The sequence below is a fragment of the Diabrotica virgifera genome, chromosome 7 (genome assembly GCF_917563875.1).
Source record: "Diabrotica virgifera virgifera chromosome 7, PGI_DIABVI_V3a".
Taxonomy (NCBI): Eukaryota; Metazoa; Arthropoda; class Insecta; order Coleoptera; family Chrysomelidae; genus Diabrotica; species Diabrotica virgifera.
In genome coordinates this window covers 176,282,221-176,296,742 of record NC_065449.1, presented here as the reverse complement: position 1 = coordinate 176,296,742, position 14,522 = coordinate 176,282,221, and the positions used below count along the sequence as shown (strand labels likewise).

The window sequence follows — 14,522 nt, the reverse complement described above, 5'->3', positions numbered from 1 at the left end:
TTGACGCGTTTCATAGTGTGGGGTAGCAAGCCAGGCCGCCTCCTGTATAATCTTGGTCAACTTTTCTGCCTCTACTTCTATGTCAATTCCATTTTTTAATGGCTGATTTGAGGTGATTAAATGATCCAATTTTTCCCTGAATACTCCCCAATCGGTTTTATTATTATATAGGGATGGTTGTTTTGACTGCTCCAATATTTTTGAATACATTTATATTATCACTGGAGAATGATCCGATGATAACTCATGGCAGGATTTCGCTATGCACTTTTTAGTGTCAACACCTTTTGTGACGCAAAAGTCAATAGCATCGGGAATCTTGTTCCTGTCAGATGGCCAGTATGTTGGTTCTCCAGTAGATATTTGCTGTAGATTATTCGCCTTCACTGCTGAGATCAATGCTCGCCCTTTTGTAGTTGTTAATCTGGATCCCCATTCTGGATGTTTGGCATTATAGTCGCCACCAGCCAGGAATCTGTTTCCGAGTGTGTAGAAAAACCTGTCGTAATCTTCCTTCTTATTATTGTGTTTTGGAGGACAATATATGGCAGACATCGTTAGTGTTCTATTTTTTTCCTCAATGGTCACGCTTGTTGCTTGTAGATATTCTTTGGAGAATTTTTCCCGTTCGTAGTGTTTTATGCTGTCTCGTATGATTATTGCAGTACCTCCATATGCTTTTTCATCTGGATGTACAGTTTGTATTTTAGGATTCGATGATAATTTTTGTCAGTAAAATGCGTTTCGGAGATCAGCATGATGTCAATATTTTGATCTTGTAGGAATATTTCGAGATCTTGGGTATGTTGTTGCAGCCCGTTGGCATTAAAAATTGCTATTTTAAGTTTTTGATATTCCGCCATTAAGCTATTTTGTTGATGACAGTGGTGAGAAGGTTCAATATTGTGCTCATCTGCTGCATAAGTTTACGAAGCATGTCTTCGAGTTTAGTCATATTTATTTCTGTCTGATTATTAGCTATTAATGTTTCGGGCACAGTATTATTATATGAGTACTACTACTTGGAACCTGGGTATTACTCACTATTTGAGCAAAGGATACGCGTGGTTGTATTTGCTGTGTAGCTGTTGGGTGTACTTTCGTTTGTGGGTTGCTTCTTTCTCTTAGTGCTGGGTATAGCTTTTGTTGTAGTTGCTTGTGTACCACACATCCTCTATAATTTGCCGGATGATCACCTCCGCAATTAACACATTTAACATTTCCATCACGTACCTTGCGAGTGCATTCCTTCGTGGTATGGAAATCTTCACATTTTACGCATCTAAAGGATTTTTGGCAGTAGGTTTTAGTATGTCCAAATGCCTGGCATCTTGTGCATTGCGGTATTATCCTTTTGGTATGCGGGGGTTCACATTTTATGATGGTGTTGCCAAGTTTTTCTATATTATATATTTGTTTGTTATTTTCTTTGGATTTAATGTCTATGTAGAACATCGGCAATGGTAATTTTGTAGTTAGGTTTTGTATGTTGTGAATATTTACGACTTCATGGCCGAGTTCTAACAGATTTGCTTTCAAATCATTATGGTCCGAGCCATGGTGTAATCCTCTTAGTACGAATGTAAATGTTTTTTCACTTTTCGGTCTAAATGTGTGGTATTCCGTTTTTCTACTTTCTAACTCTTTTATAAATGTGCTAAAATGTATGGCTTCATCAATTTGGACTTTTACTGTTTCAAATCCAGTGGTTTTTTATTGTATATTTACCATCTGTAATTTCTTTGAGTAGCTTGTGTATAGGTTCGATAACTCCAACTTTGTATATAGTTACAGCTGGCGGCTTAGGCACAGTTTTTGTGTCCCTTGATAAACAAAGATAATATATACTTAATTATGCAAGAATTTGGTATACCAAGGTTTGTAAAATTAGTTCAAGCCATCAAGAAAAATATCCGTAAACTCAAAAAATGTATTGTTTAATACGTCTAAGCAGATTGTGATGTACGCAGACGATGTAAACTTGATGACACGAATCGCAAAAGCCTCCACAGAACTTTATGTGGAGCTTGAGGCAAATGCGAAAGAAATAGGGCTAGGCGTCAACGTAGATAACACGAAAGCCCTAATACAAACATCGAAACAATTAAACTTGCAGAATTTGACAAGTGACGCTAATATTGATGTAGTAAAACAGCTCACATATCTGGGCGTACAAATAACTGAAGATAGCGTGAGGAGGAGAAAATACGGAAACAGATAATGGTGGCTAACAAAGCATACTTCTCTCAGTCACAGGTTTTTGTATCCAAAAATATCCAAAAGGAAGTAAAATTCAAGATATATATAAAACTATTATACGATTAATAGCAACATATTATGGCGTAGAAACATGGATTATGACAGAAAAGACAATAGATCTGATCAATACTTTTAATAGAAAGATATTGAGAAGGATATTAGGACCCATCTGCGACAATGGTATGTGGAGAATAAGGTTCAACCACGAGTTGTGTCAATGTTACTAAGCACCCTCTATAGCAAATTATGCAAAAATGCAGATTGCGCTGGGCGGGTCACTTTATAATAATGAATAATGACAGAACGCTTAGTGAAACTGTGTGGGACGTTGGCCAGTAGAAAGACCAAGGAAGAGGTGGATAGACGAAGTGAGAACCGATTCTAAAGAGATATTGAGGGCAGATAACTGGAAGAGAGCAGTACGGGCAGAGATATTTGGAGGAAGATGCCGAGGGAGGCCAGTGGTCTCGATCGTCGTAGGGGAGAGAGAAAATATATTTTGTGGACATATGCATTATTCATCTGTCCATGTTATTCATTCTGTTACGGGGCATTTTATTGCAAGATACTCCATTTTTCAATCTTCAATATCACGCGCACATTCTCTGCTTCAAGCGATTGCCAAACGGCAAGTTGTACCCTAAAAATACATTAGAAAAAATTGTAAATTATGCAATTTTCTATAAAAAATTTGTCCGTTCTTTTTGTACGTTTTAGAGTCACCGCTTTGGAGATATAACGATTAAAAACGTGAAAAATCTGTCGTACTTTTTGGTAACCTTTTTATTGTTATGAACAACAGATATTGCTTGAATCGGATCTAATTTTTTTTTGTAATTTTTAGCTGCATCAGTAATGTATGAGCAGGCTTTCAGATTAAATCATATTAACAGCGTTGAAGCACTGGAAAAACAAGTGAAATGTTACTTGGCAGCCAAAAACGTTCTACATCTGTGTCAACCAGAACACGCTTGGGTAGTGAGACCAGCTGATCCAGATGACGAAGATGAAGTAATAACTATTCAGCCTTTAGCAGGATCAAACGAAGTAAGATTTAAAACGCAAATCCCTATTCCCTATAGTTGAGTGGCAAATAGATTAAAAAAGATAATGTTTTCGGTCATATCAGATGATCATCAGTGCAAACGTCTAAGTGTCTTCTTCTTCAGGTTCCTTCCCCTATCGGAGGTTGGAAATCATCATCGCTATTTTAATTTTATTGGCCGCACTTCTGAATAATTCTAATGAGCTGCAACCGAACCACTCTCTCAAATTTCTTAGCCAGGATATTTTGCGCCGTCTTCCCTTGTATCTTCCCTTGCATAATTAACCTAAGTAATACGTACTTCTCGCCCCTCATTATATGGCCCAGATATTGAATCTTTCTAATCTTAACAGTTTTCATGACTTCACATTCTTTGTAACACCTCTATATTAGTTACTTTTTCAGTCCACGATATTCTGTGGATTCTCCTGTAGCACCACATCTCAAAAGAGTTTAATTTTTTTATTTCAGACTGTTTTATTGTCCACGCTTCCATGCCGTATAGTAAAGTAGAAAAAAACGTAACAACGTAACATTCTTGTGCGGATCTCTAGATTAAGGTTACGGCTGCAAAGTAAGTTCTTCAATTTTATGAACTTGTTTCTTGCCATTTCTATTCTAGATCTGATTTCTTTTGTTTGATCTCCATCTTCGGTTAGCCACGTTCCTAAATCTTTTTATGTTGTTACTCTTTCGATTGTTGTATTATTGATGATCAGGTTATCTACATTTTGTGGTTTTTTTGAGAATATCATTGATTTCGTTTTCTTGAGATTCGTTTCCGTACCTTTCACATGCAGTCCGTCTAAGTGTATCGGTAGTTAAAACTACCCACAGAAATGGGTCAAAAGACCGTTCAATTAAAATATTAAACCATTTAAAGTGTAGAACAATACGGAAGTAAAATTATCAAAGACCAACTAGATGGTCCGTTGGTCATCAGTACGTCTTTGACTCTCACAAGAGCACTACGTGCATTTTCGATCCCCTTGTTAATTTTACTTCCGTTAACATTGACTTAATGTCTTATTGTTTTAAACTTTAAATGGTTTAATAATATAATTTACCTGTCTTTTGACCCATTTCTGTGGCTAGTTTCAACTACCGATACACTTAGACGTTTGAACTGAGGATGGTGTGATATGACCGAAATCGTTTTGTGATGTTCCATGTCAGGTGAATTGCAGAATTCGCTTCGCTCATTCTGAAATTCACATGAGTGCCTTAAAAATGTACTTTTAACAAGTATATCATACAATATTTTTTCTACAAACGTGTTAAAAATGCAATAATACAGTTTAAATTAAATTTTAAAAAACATTTATTACAAAATATAAATATTTTGACGTTTGCTTTCAAAATTTGACATTTCACTTTTAACTGCAGTGCCTTAAAATTTTTAAAGCACCCATTACTTCAAAGTGACATTTTTAAGGCTCCTATGGAGTGCTAAAAATTGCATTTTTAACACGTTTGTAGAAAAAAGTGTTTTAAACAAATAGTGTAGGAAACAAAGGTTGAACCTTGCAAAATGGACACAAGTCGGATTTTATTTTTTTTCTGGTATATCAAGGGGTGCTTATTATAAGACTAACTTTTTCTGAAAAAATTTCGCCCCGGAACCTCCCTTTTCACCCCTTTAAAGGGGGTAATTTGTGGTTTTTGCGGAACGTAGCCCTTCCTGTAACTTTTACAAAAAATTTCTTTTATAGAAATATGAAGAGGACTATATTTTCTACGATTTATTTCCAACACCATCTCTCTACCATCCACCGTTTAGCGGGGGTGGCGCCCTAAAGTTGAGAAGTTTTTAAAAAAGATGTTTTAAAAAAAATATATTTTTCCCTAACTGTAACGGAAATTAAGAAGAAATCCTGCGGCAATTATTCACAAATAATTGACTGATTTTTTGGTATAGGTTTTACTTAAGGGTAATTGCCCTTTTTTTAATTACAGGGTGTTACATTTTAAAAAACCTCCTTTTATACCATCTGAACCGTTTATGCTAGAGTAAAAAGACTTTCAGCGATTACCCATATACTGGTGCTATTTACAAATTTGTATAATGCACCCCCATTTTTTCCCCGGAACCACCCCAAAAAAAAGAAGAATTAATAAATAAATTGATTTTCTTGGAATCCTGCACACACAATGCCCTTTATTAATATGCTTCATACATCATTTTGTGGACGTTATTATTACCCATGCATGGACACCAAAAACAATTTCCTAGTGCAACCCCTGAAGCAAAAAAAAAAATAAATAAAATGGGGGGTTAAAATTTTTTTTTGTTTTTTGCTTTTTGATTCATATGGGCATATGCTTCATCAATAGTGCTTTTCAAAAATATATATGGTTATTGCAACATCTCTGCGAAAACCACCCCTATCCTTGAAAATATACTGCAGAAACTACCCCTATCCCTTGGCGAGCATGTTTTTACGATTTTCTCATTACCTATGTATTCTTTTTAAACAAAACTTATACAAGATTAAAGACCACTATTTACTCTAAAAATTATGTCCTATTCATTTTTTCGTATAAGCAACCGTTACGGCACAGTGGCGCCGTAAACCTCATATATGCTTTGGCGGGCTCCAGGTTTTGTTGTTTTTTTTTCGTCATCTGTTCGTTTTATTGATAAAGTACTTATGCAAAATAAAACAACACAGTGTTACCTACAAATTATAACTTATGCACATTTTACATTCTTTGCTCCCCAAAGCCACAGTGGTGGCCCAAAATAAATTTTTGCATATTTTCGCCACCTACATGCATTTTATTGCATTAATGCTACCTTAACAGCTCAATATTTACCCTTAGGTGGTCGCTACGCAGTGGCGGATCCAGGGAGGGGTGATGGGGGTGATCACCTCCCCCCTTTCAAACCAAGTGATATTATATTCAAAGATTATAAAAATATTCATTTATTTTTATAGAAATTTAACCAATTGGCACCCCCCTCTTAACGATGCTGGATCCGCCACTGTCGCTAAAGCATAAAAAGTCATTCTTATAAAAATAATACTAATATAATATAAGTATTTCTATAAAAATAAATGAATATTTTTATAATCTTCAAATATAATATCACTTGGTTTGAGAGGGGTGGGGGTGATCGCCCCCATCACCCCTCCCTGGATCCGCCACTGCTTAGCGACCACTTAGGGATGAATATTGTGCTATTAAGGTAGCATTAACGCAATAAAATGCGTGTAGGTGGCGAAAATATGAAAAAATTTATTTTGGGCCACCACTGTAGCTTTGGGGAGCAAAGAATGTAAAATGTGCATAGGTCATGATTTGTAGGTTACACTGTGTTCTTTTATTTTACATAAGTACTTTATCAATAAAACAAACAGATGACGAAAAAATAAACAAAAACTGGAGCCCGTCAAAGCATATATGAGGTTTACGGCGCCACTGTGCCGTAACGGTTGCTTAAACGAAAACAATGAATAGGACCTAATTTTTAGAGTAAATAGTGGTCTTTACCTTTGTATAAGTTTTGTTTAAAAAAAATTAATAGGTAATGAGAAAATCGTAAAAACATGCTGGATAAGGTATAGGGGTAGTTTCTGCAGTATATTTTCAAGGATAGGGGTGGTTTGCGCAGGGATGTTGCAATAACCATATATATTTTTGAAAAGCACTATTGATGAAGCATATGCCCATATGGATCAAAAAGCAAAAAACAAAAAAAAAATTTCAACCCCCCATTTTATCTATTGTTTTTGGCTACAGAGGTTGCACTAGGAAATCGCTTTTAGTATCCATGCATGGGTAATAATAACTTGCACAAAATGATATATGAAGCATATTAATGAAGGGCATTGTGTGTGAAGGATTCCAAGAAAATCACTTTATTTATTAATTCTTCTTTTTTTTTGGGTGGTTCCGGGGAAAAAATGGGGGTGCATTATACAAATTTGTAAATAACACCAATACATGGGTAATCGCTGAAAGTTTTTTTACTCTAGCATAAATGGTTCAGATGGTATAAAAAGGGGTTTTTTAAAATGTAACACCCTGTAATTAAAAAAAGGGCAATTACCCTTAAGTGAAACCTATACCAAAAAATCAATCATCTATTTGTGAATAATCTCCGCAGCATTTCTTTTTAATTTCCGTTACAGTTAGGGAAAAATATATATTTTTTAAAAACATCTTTTTTAAAAACTTGTCAACTTTGGGGCGCAACCCTTGCTAAACGGTGGATGATAGAGATATGCTGTCGGAAATAAATCGTAGAAAATATAGTCCTCTTTATATTTCTATAAAAGAAATTTGTTGTAAAAGGTACAGGAAGGGCTACGTTCTGCAAAAACCATAAATTACCCCCTTTAAAGGGGTGAAAAGGGGGTTCCGGGGCGAAATTTTTTCAGAAAAAGTTAGTCTTATAATAAGCACCCCTTGATATGCCAGAAAAAAAATAAAACCGGACTTGTGTCCATTTTGCAAGGTTCAACCTCTGTTTCCTACACTAAAAGTAATATTTTAAACGTAAAGAAGTAAACTGAATCCGTCTTTCATGTTTTGTTTATTTGTAGGAAATGAAAGTATTTAGATTGAGAAAACAACTTGAAGTGGTAAATATTGAAACTGTTGAGAAAGAACTTATTTTCGCAAGTGCAAAGTTAAAATTGGCAAGATTTAGCTCGAGCCTATCACCGGTTAATATAACAAGTAAGTAAAAATATTGTTTTGTAGTAATCTGCTCACAAATAGAAGAATCGTGTTTTTGTATCAAAAGTTAGCGTAGCTTTAGAGAATATACAAATCTATTTTAGACGATACTAAAAATTATGAAACTTTTAAACAGATCTATGGACCGTTCACTCTTGTTATAGTATAGGTCGCTCAAATACTATGAGCTCTTTTAATCCATTTCACGCGGTGAATTAGTCTGCTGTTTCCTTTAGGTCGTCGCACTATCTTCTTCCATTCTCTCCGGTCCTGAATCTTTTCTCTTCAGTTTGCAATTTCCATCTTTGATATATCGTCTAACCGTTGATCTTCCTTTCTTATTTTTGGTCTTCTTCTTGGTCTATTTTTACTGATTTCCAGTTCATTATCTTCCTGACCAGTTCATTATCTTCCTGACCAGTTCTTCTACCCCTCTTCTTTCTGTGTGCTCAAAACCATCTGAGCCTTTGTGCTTTAATGAATTTCACTATATCTTCTCCTTCAGTTATACACTCTGGGCCAAAATTAACCGCCCACCTTAAAAATGGGTAGTTTTTGAAGTCTCATATTTTCTAAACCTACCGTCCGATTTAAGCGATTTTTGAAGTTATACTTCTTACGGCGCGATTGAGACTGAATTTTTATTATTCTGCGCGCATGCGCACACACACAGCATGGAGTTAGTTGCTAAATATTTCAATTTATCTAGATATGTATCAGCGCAAATAAGGTGCAAAACGAATATATTAGTAAATTAGGAAATGGTTGAATGCTTGAATAAATGAATTTTAAAGTCAAAAGGCAGATATCGAGCACTGAATTTAATTAAATCTTGCCCAAGTATACTTTCGCTCACAAGAGCATCCTCAGGGGCATCTGAAATAAGTAAAGAAAACGCCATTGTAGAAGAGGAAAAAAGTTACAGACTTCGACAAAAAATCGAAGGTGATATGATAAAAAGTACAAAAACGTTTCTAGACTTACTTCGTCAATAAAAAGAAGGTATCCTCGAATGCCATTTAATTAATATAAATATTTTGGTGGCAAACTTAAATTAACATCTAACTAAACACTGAACAAGGGACAAAACAGATAAATTAAATTGTCAGTAGGTTCTACATTTTACAATATGGAGGCAGAATGAAGAATGAAGTAATGAAGTATTACTTTTTCTTGACCTAAATGATCAAGTGATGGCTGACAGATGACAACTTGGTGAGACTATGACTGTGTAATATGTACAGTCACTACACATTTGGGCTGTACATTCAAAAAAACTGTAAACGATCAAAGGCCTCAAGCAAGACAAAACAGTATCAGTAGCAAACGGTGAAATGTGTGTTTTGTTAAATTACAAAACATTCTAATAACCTCTCATTTTACCGTTTGCTACTGATACTGTTTTGTCTTGCTTGAGGCCTTTGATCGTTTACAGTTTTTTTGAATTTACAGCCCAAATGTGTAGTGACTGTACATATTACACAGTCATAGTCTCACCAAGTTGTCATCTGTCAGCCATCACTTGATCATTTAGGTCAAGAAAAAATAATACTTCATTACTTCATTCTTCATTCTGCCTCCATATTGTAAAATGTAGAACCTACTGGCAATTTAATTTATCTGTTTTGTCCCTTGTTCAGTGTTTAGTTAGATGTTAATTTAAGTTTGCCACCAAAATTATTTATATTAATTAAATGACATTCGAGGATACCTTCTTTTTATTGACGAAGTAAGTCTAGAAACGTTTTTGTACTTTTTATCATATCACCTTCGATTTTTTGTCGAAGTCTGTAACTTTTTTCCTCTTCTACAATGGCGTTTTCTTTACTTATTTCAGATGCCCCTGAGGATGCTCTTGTGAGCGAAAGTATACTTGGGCAAGATTTAATTAAATTCAGTGCTCGATATCTGCCTTTTGACTTTAGAATATATTAGTGTTTTTAGTAAATATATTTATTATAATTTTTGTGTCTTTGGATTTGTCTTCCTCGGGAGTAAGATAATAAGTATCATTAAAACATTATTATTTTATACTTCACTTGATCTATTTGTCACCGTGATTGTAATTATGTCCGAGAAGCGATGTATACAGAGCCGTGGTAGGTCATTGGTAGAGAATTCGACTAGAGATCGAAAGGTCCCGCGTTCAAAGCCGGACAATTCATATTTTTTTTATTAATTTTGATATTGTTTTAATAAAAAAATTTTGAAAGTGGTAAGTATTAAAATTAGTTTAATATTTAAACAAAATACAAATAAACTGTTTAAAGTATATTTATTTCATTGAAATCATATAATAGAAGTATAACTTCTTACGTTCGTACAAAGTACACACACATTCTTTTTTTAATATATTATAGCCTTATTCTTTAGCAATATCGCTGTTTGCTAAACAGGTGAATTTTCATTGTATACCGGGTGTACGAATCAAACGTTGTTTTTTTCTCAAAGTTCGCATCATCATGTGGGATATTCTAGTATTTGTAAAATACTGAAATTAAAACCCAACTATAGCCTCATGTTTTCTCAATATTTTGTTTTTTGATTAATTCACTTATGTTCGATAATAAAGAAGTTAGGTACTTTAACAACTAGCCATGTTTTTCATCAATACAAGGTGTTTTTCAATAAGTATGGCAAAGTTTAAGGAGTAACTATGCATGAAAAAATAATAACAGTTTGCCTTGTAAAGGTCAGACTTCGTTTCCGATATAGAGTGTATTGAAATTTTTCTTAAAAACTGACGATTTATTTATTGCTTTAAAACCGGTTGAGAATGCAAATGAAATTTGGTAGATTTGAAGACGTAGGTATTGCACATTTTTTGACATACAGCTAAGAATTTAATATTCACCATTGGCGCGCATACAGGTAATAAGTTGGCTCATATTACCCGTATGCGCGCCAATGGTGAATATTAAATTCTTAATTGTATGTTTTATTTATTTAGCGTATGACTCTATCACAGTTTTTGTATAAAAATAAAGATCACATTTCACAGTTACCTCGTGGATGTTGTTCTTGGTAGAAGTAGAAATCAAGGCTGCATTTTCTATATCTGTACGTACGTAAGTTGCTACACCGTAGGCTCTGTCGTAGGTAGCACCCAGTAGATCATAGCCGGGGATTTTTCCTCTTGAACTCAATTGAAATTCGTTTTCTGTATGCGTTTCTTGTAATGCGACCAGATCAATATCGTTATCTTTTAATAGTTTGTGTAGAATTTGACATTTGGCTCTACTTATACCGTCTATATTTAATTGGCAAACTCTTACATTGGGTCCAATTTCTTTTGTAAATTCTTCTTTGGAAACTCCATTCAATAACTGTGTCATCTTTAATAATTATTCCAAAATAACTGTGATATCTGCCAGGAGATCTTTAGGAAAAATTGTATGTTAAAAAATGTGCAATAACTACGTCTTGAAACCCACCAAATTTCATTAGCATATCTCAACCGGTTTTAAAGCAATAAATAAATCGTCAGTTTGTAAGAAAATTTTCAACACCCTCTATGTCGGAAACAGCATTTGCGGACATACGTTTATAAAGAAAACTGTCATTATTTTTTCATGCAGAATTGCCCCTTAAAGTTTTCCATGCTTATTTAAAAACACCCTGTATTGATGAAAAACATGGCTAGTTGTTAAAGTACCTAACTTTCTTATTATTCAACATAAGCGAATGAATCAAAAAGCATAATGTTAAGAAAATATGAGGCTTATATGTTGGGTTTTAATTTCAGTATTATACATATGCTAGAATATTCCACAGGGCGATGAGAACTTTGAGAAAAAAAAACACCGTTTGGTTTGTACACCCGGTATACAATGAAAATTTACCTATTTAGCAAAAATGTTATTACAGCGTTATTGTTAAAGAATAAGGCTATAACATGTTAAAAATCACTTAAATCGGACAACAGGTTTAGGAAATATTAGACATCTAATATTGGGCGGTTAATTTTGGCCCAGAGTATATTTATTATTTCATGATCCATCAGCTTTCTATATTCCCCAGTCTCTGTCTTTACTGCGTCATGTATTCTTCTCATAATTTCTCTCTTAATTATTCTTGACTTTTCTTCGTCTTTTTTCGTAAGGCACATTACCTCTGCTCCATAGGCTATCACTGGTCTAATTGCAGCTGTGTATATTTTTGATTTTGTTTTTTTGCCCAGGTTTTTGTCGTTAAGTAGTCGGTGATATTTCCAATACACTCTATTACGTGCTTTAATTCTTTCGTTTATCTCTATACTGCCGTCCTCAAATAAAAGGCGGTATGTGCAGCCAACTTAAAACCGAGAAATCGGCTCTCACAATTTTTTTCTCAGGACTCTATGTGCACATACAGCATATTCCAATTTGTTTATTTTGGTAGTAAATAAAATGATACTACTTTCAGACATTGCAGAAGCATAAATAAGGTCACAAGGAAACCACATATAGCAAAAATTCGATTTTCAATTTTTTGCAGATACCGCGTTTTAATTGAGGACGGCAGTATATACTGCTTTCATTTTTGCCGTCCATCATCACCCCAGGTATTTGGAACCCCTCTGGAATGTATTTTCACCTATCTATATTTCTGTTATTCTGTTTATGTTGTCTCTTGTGCTTATTAGGTATTTTGTTTTATTCTAGTTGATTATTAATCCTCTCGTCTTTGGTTCTCTTACCAGGATTGAAAGTGCCTCTTCTAGTCTTTTTTATCTTGTGCTACCAATCCCAGGTCATCCGCATATCCTATGATCTATGCTAAGCTTTGAATAATTGTCTTTTTCAACCCTGTGTCCCTGATTACTCCATTCTAGAGCGATATTAAATAGTTTCGTTGACCATACTCTCTCCTTGTTTTACCCCAAGTTCTATTTTGATGTCGTTTGTATCTCCTTCATTTGTTTTAATTCTAGCAGTTGAGTCTTTCTTTGTCATTTTAGTCATTCTAATTAATTTTTCAGGTATTTCCATTTTTTTGTCATTTCCTTTAATAATTGTTTTCTGTATATGCTGTCGAAGCCTGTTGAAAGTCGATGAATAGTATGTATAATTCTATGTCATGTTCATAGCTTTTTTCAATTGTTTGTGTTAGTACGTGTATTACATCTATTGTTGATATTCCTTTTCTAAAGCCCTGTTGATATAGTCCTATATTTTTTTCTGTGTATTGAGTTAGTCGGTTTCTTATAATTGTGGTCAATATCTTATACGTTGTATTTAGTAGCATAATTGCTCTGTAGTTGCAGCACTTAGTTGGATCCTATTTCTTAAAGTTTGGTGCGATATGTCCGTTTTTCCATTCTATGGGCATGCTTTCGTCCTTCCAAATTGTAACCATTAACTGCATGCGTTAGAAAGCATTCTAGTCTAAGAGCTAGTGAACCCTCCGACTAACGGTCGTCCTGTAAGGCTAGAAATTTTTCTAGTGATACTTCATAGCACACCAAGGCTAAAAACCATGACCTGGCAGGCATCAGCGGTGCACGTGTATCTACCAGGTGAATTGAAAAGTGCAAATTTAGGGGGTAAAATAAATTTTCTCCTGTAAGGTTTAAATTTAAGTATGTGTTTGAGTAAGTCATTTAGAAGAAATGTGTACAATGACAGGCGATTCTGAAGAGCATAAGACCTTGCCAGGCGAGGGGAAAGATTAGAGGTTTTTCCTAAAATTATTCTTTTTGCATCGAACAAATTTTTTTAGGTTTTTTGAATCATTCTAAACAAAAAATGTCTTTAGTGATTTTTCTCTTAAGTTACCAGTTTTTGTTATATAAGCGATTGAAAATTTTGAAAATTGCGAAATCGGACATTTTTCTAAAAATTTCAAAGTTGTCAAGGTAGGTAGATATTCTTTAAACATTGACTGATGAAATCCCAAAGAGTTTTTTGCAATACGATATCGGAAACCCCTTTGTTTTTAATTGCTAATCAAGCGGGCGCGACACTGTAGTATAAGTGAGGACGTTTGAGTTGGCATAAATTCATTATCTCGAGAATGGGCAAATTTCAAGAGAAATCCTCAGACAGGTCGATTTTTATTTTTAAATTAGGACTTTTTGGCATATATATAATTGTAGTGACGTCATCCATCTGAGCGTGATAACGTAATCGATGATTTTTTTAAATGAGAGTAGGGGTTGTGTGATAGCTCATTTGAAAGGTTATTTAATTCTCTATTGACTAATATAAACATTAACATAATTATTTATACAGGGTGTACAAAAAATTTTTTTTTATTAAATTAACTTTGATTAAATTTGACAAATAGAAGAAAAATTTTTGTTGTACACCTTGTATAAATAATTATGTTAATGTTTATATTACTGAATAGAGAATTAAATAACCTTTCAAATGAGCTATCACACAACCCCTACTCTTATTTAAAAAAATCATCGATTACGTCATCACGCCCAGATGGATGACGTCACTAGTATTATATATGCCAAAAAGTCCTAATTCAAAAATAAAAATCGACCTGTATGAGGATTTCTCTTGAAATTTGCCCATTCTCAAGATAATGAATTTATGCAAAC

The 14,522-nt window shown here is 34.2% G+C and overlaps 1 protein-coding gene across 1 annotated transcript in view; it reads left to right on the top strand.

The window, feature by feature from the left end:
• Nucleotides 1–14,522, top strand: part of LOC126888321 (nuclear pore complex protein Nup160 homolog) — a 139,147-nt gene that overhangs the window by 109,693 nt on the left and 14,932 nt on the right. Inside the window, exons 18-19 of the mRNA XM_050656457.1 lie at nucleotides 3,104–3,306; nucleotides 7,855–7,990. Coding sequence (XP_050512414.1) covers nucleotides 3,104–3,306; nucleotides 7,855–7,990 — 339 coding nt within the window. The remainder of the gene's footprint in view (nucleotides 1–3,103; nucleotides 3,307–7,854; nucleotides 7,991–14,522) is intronic.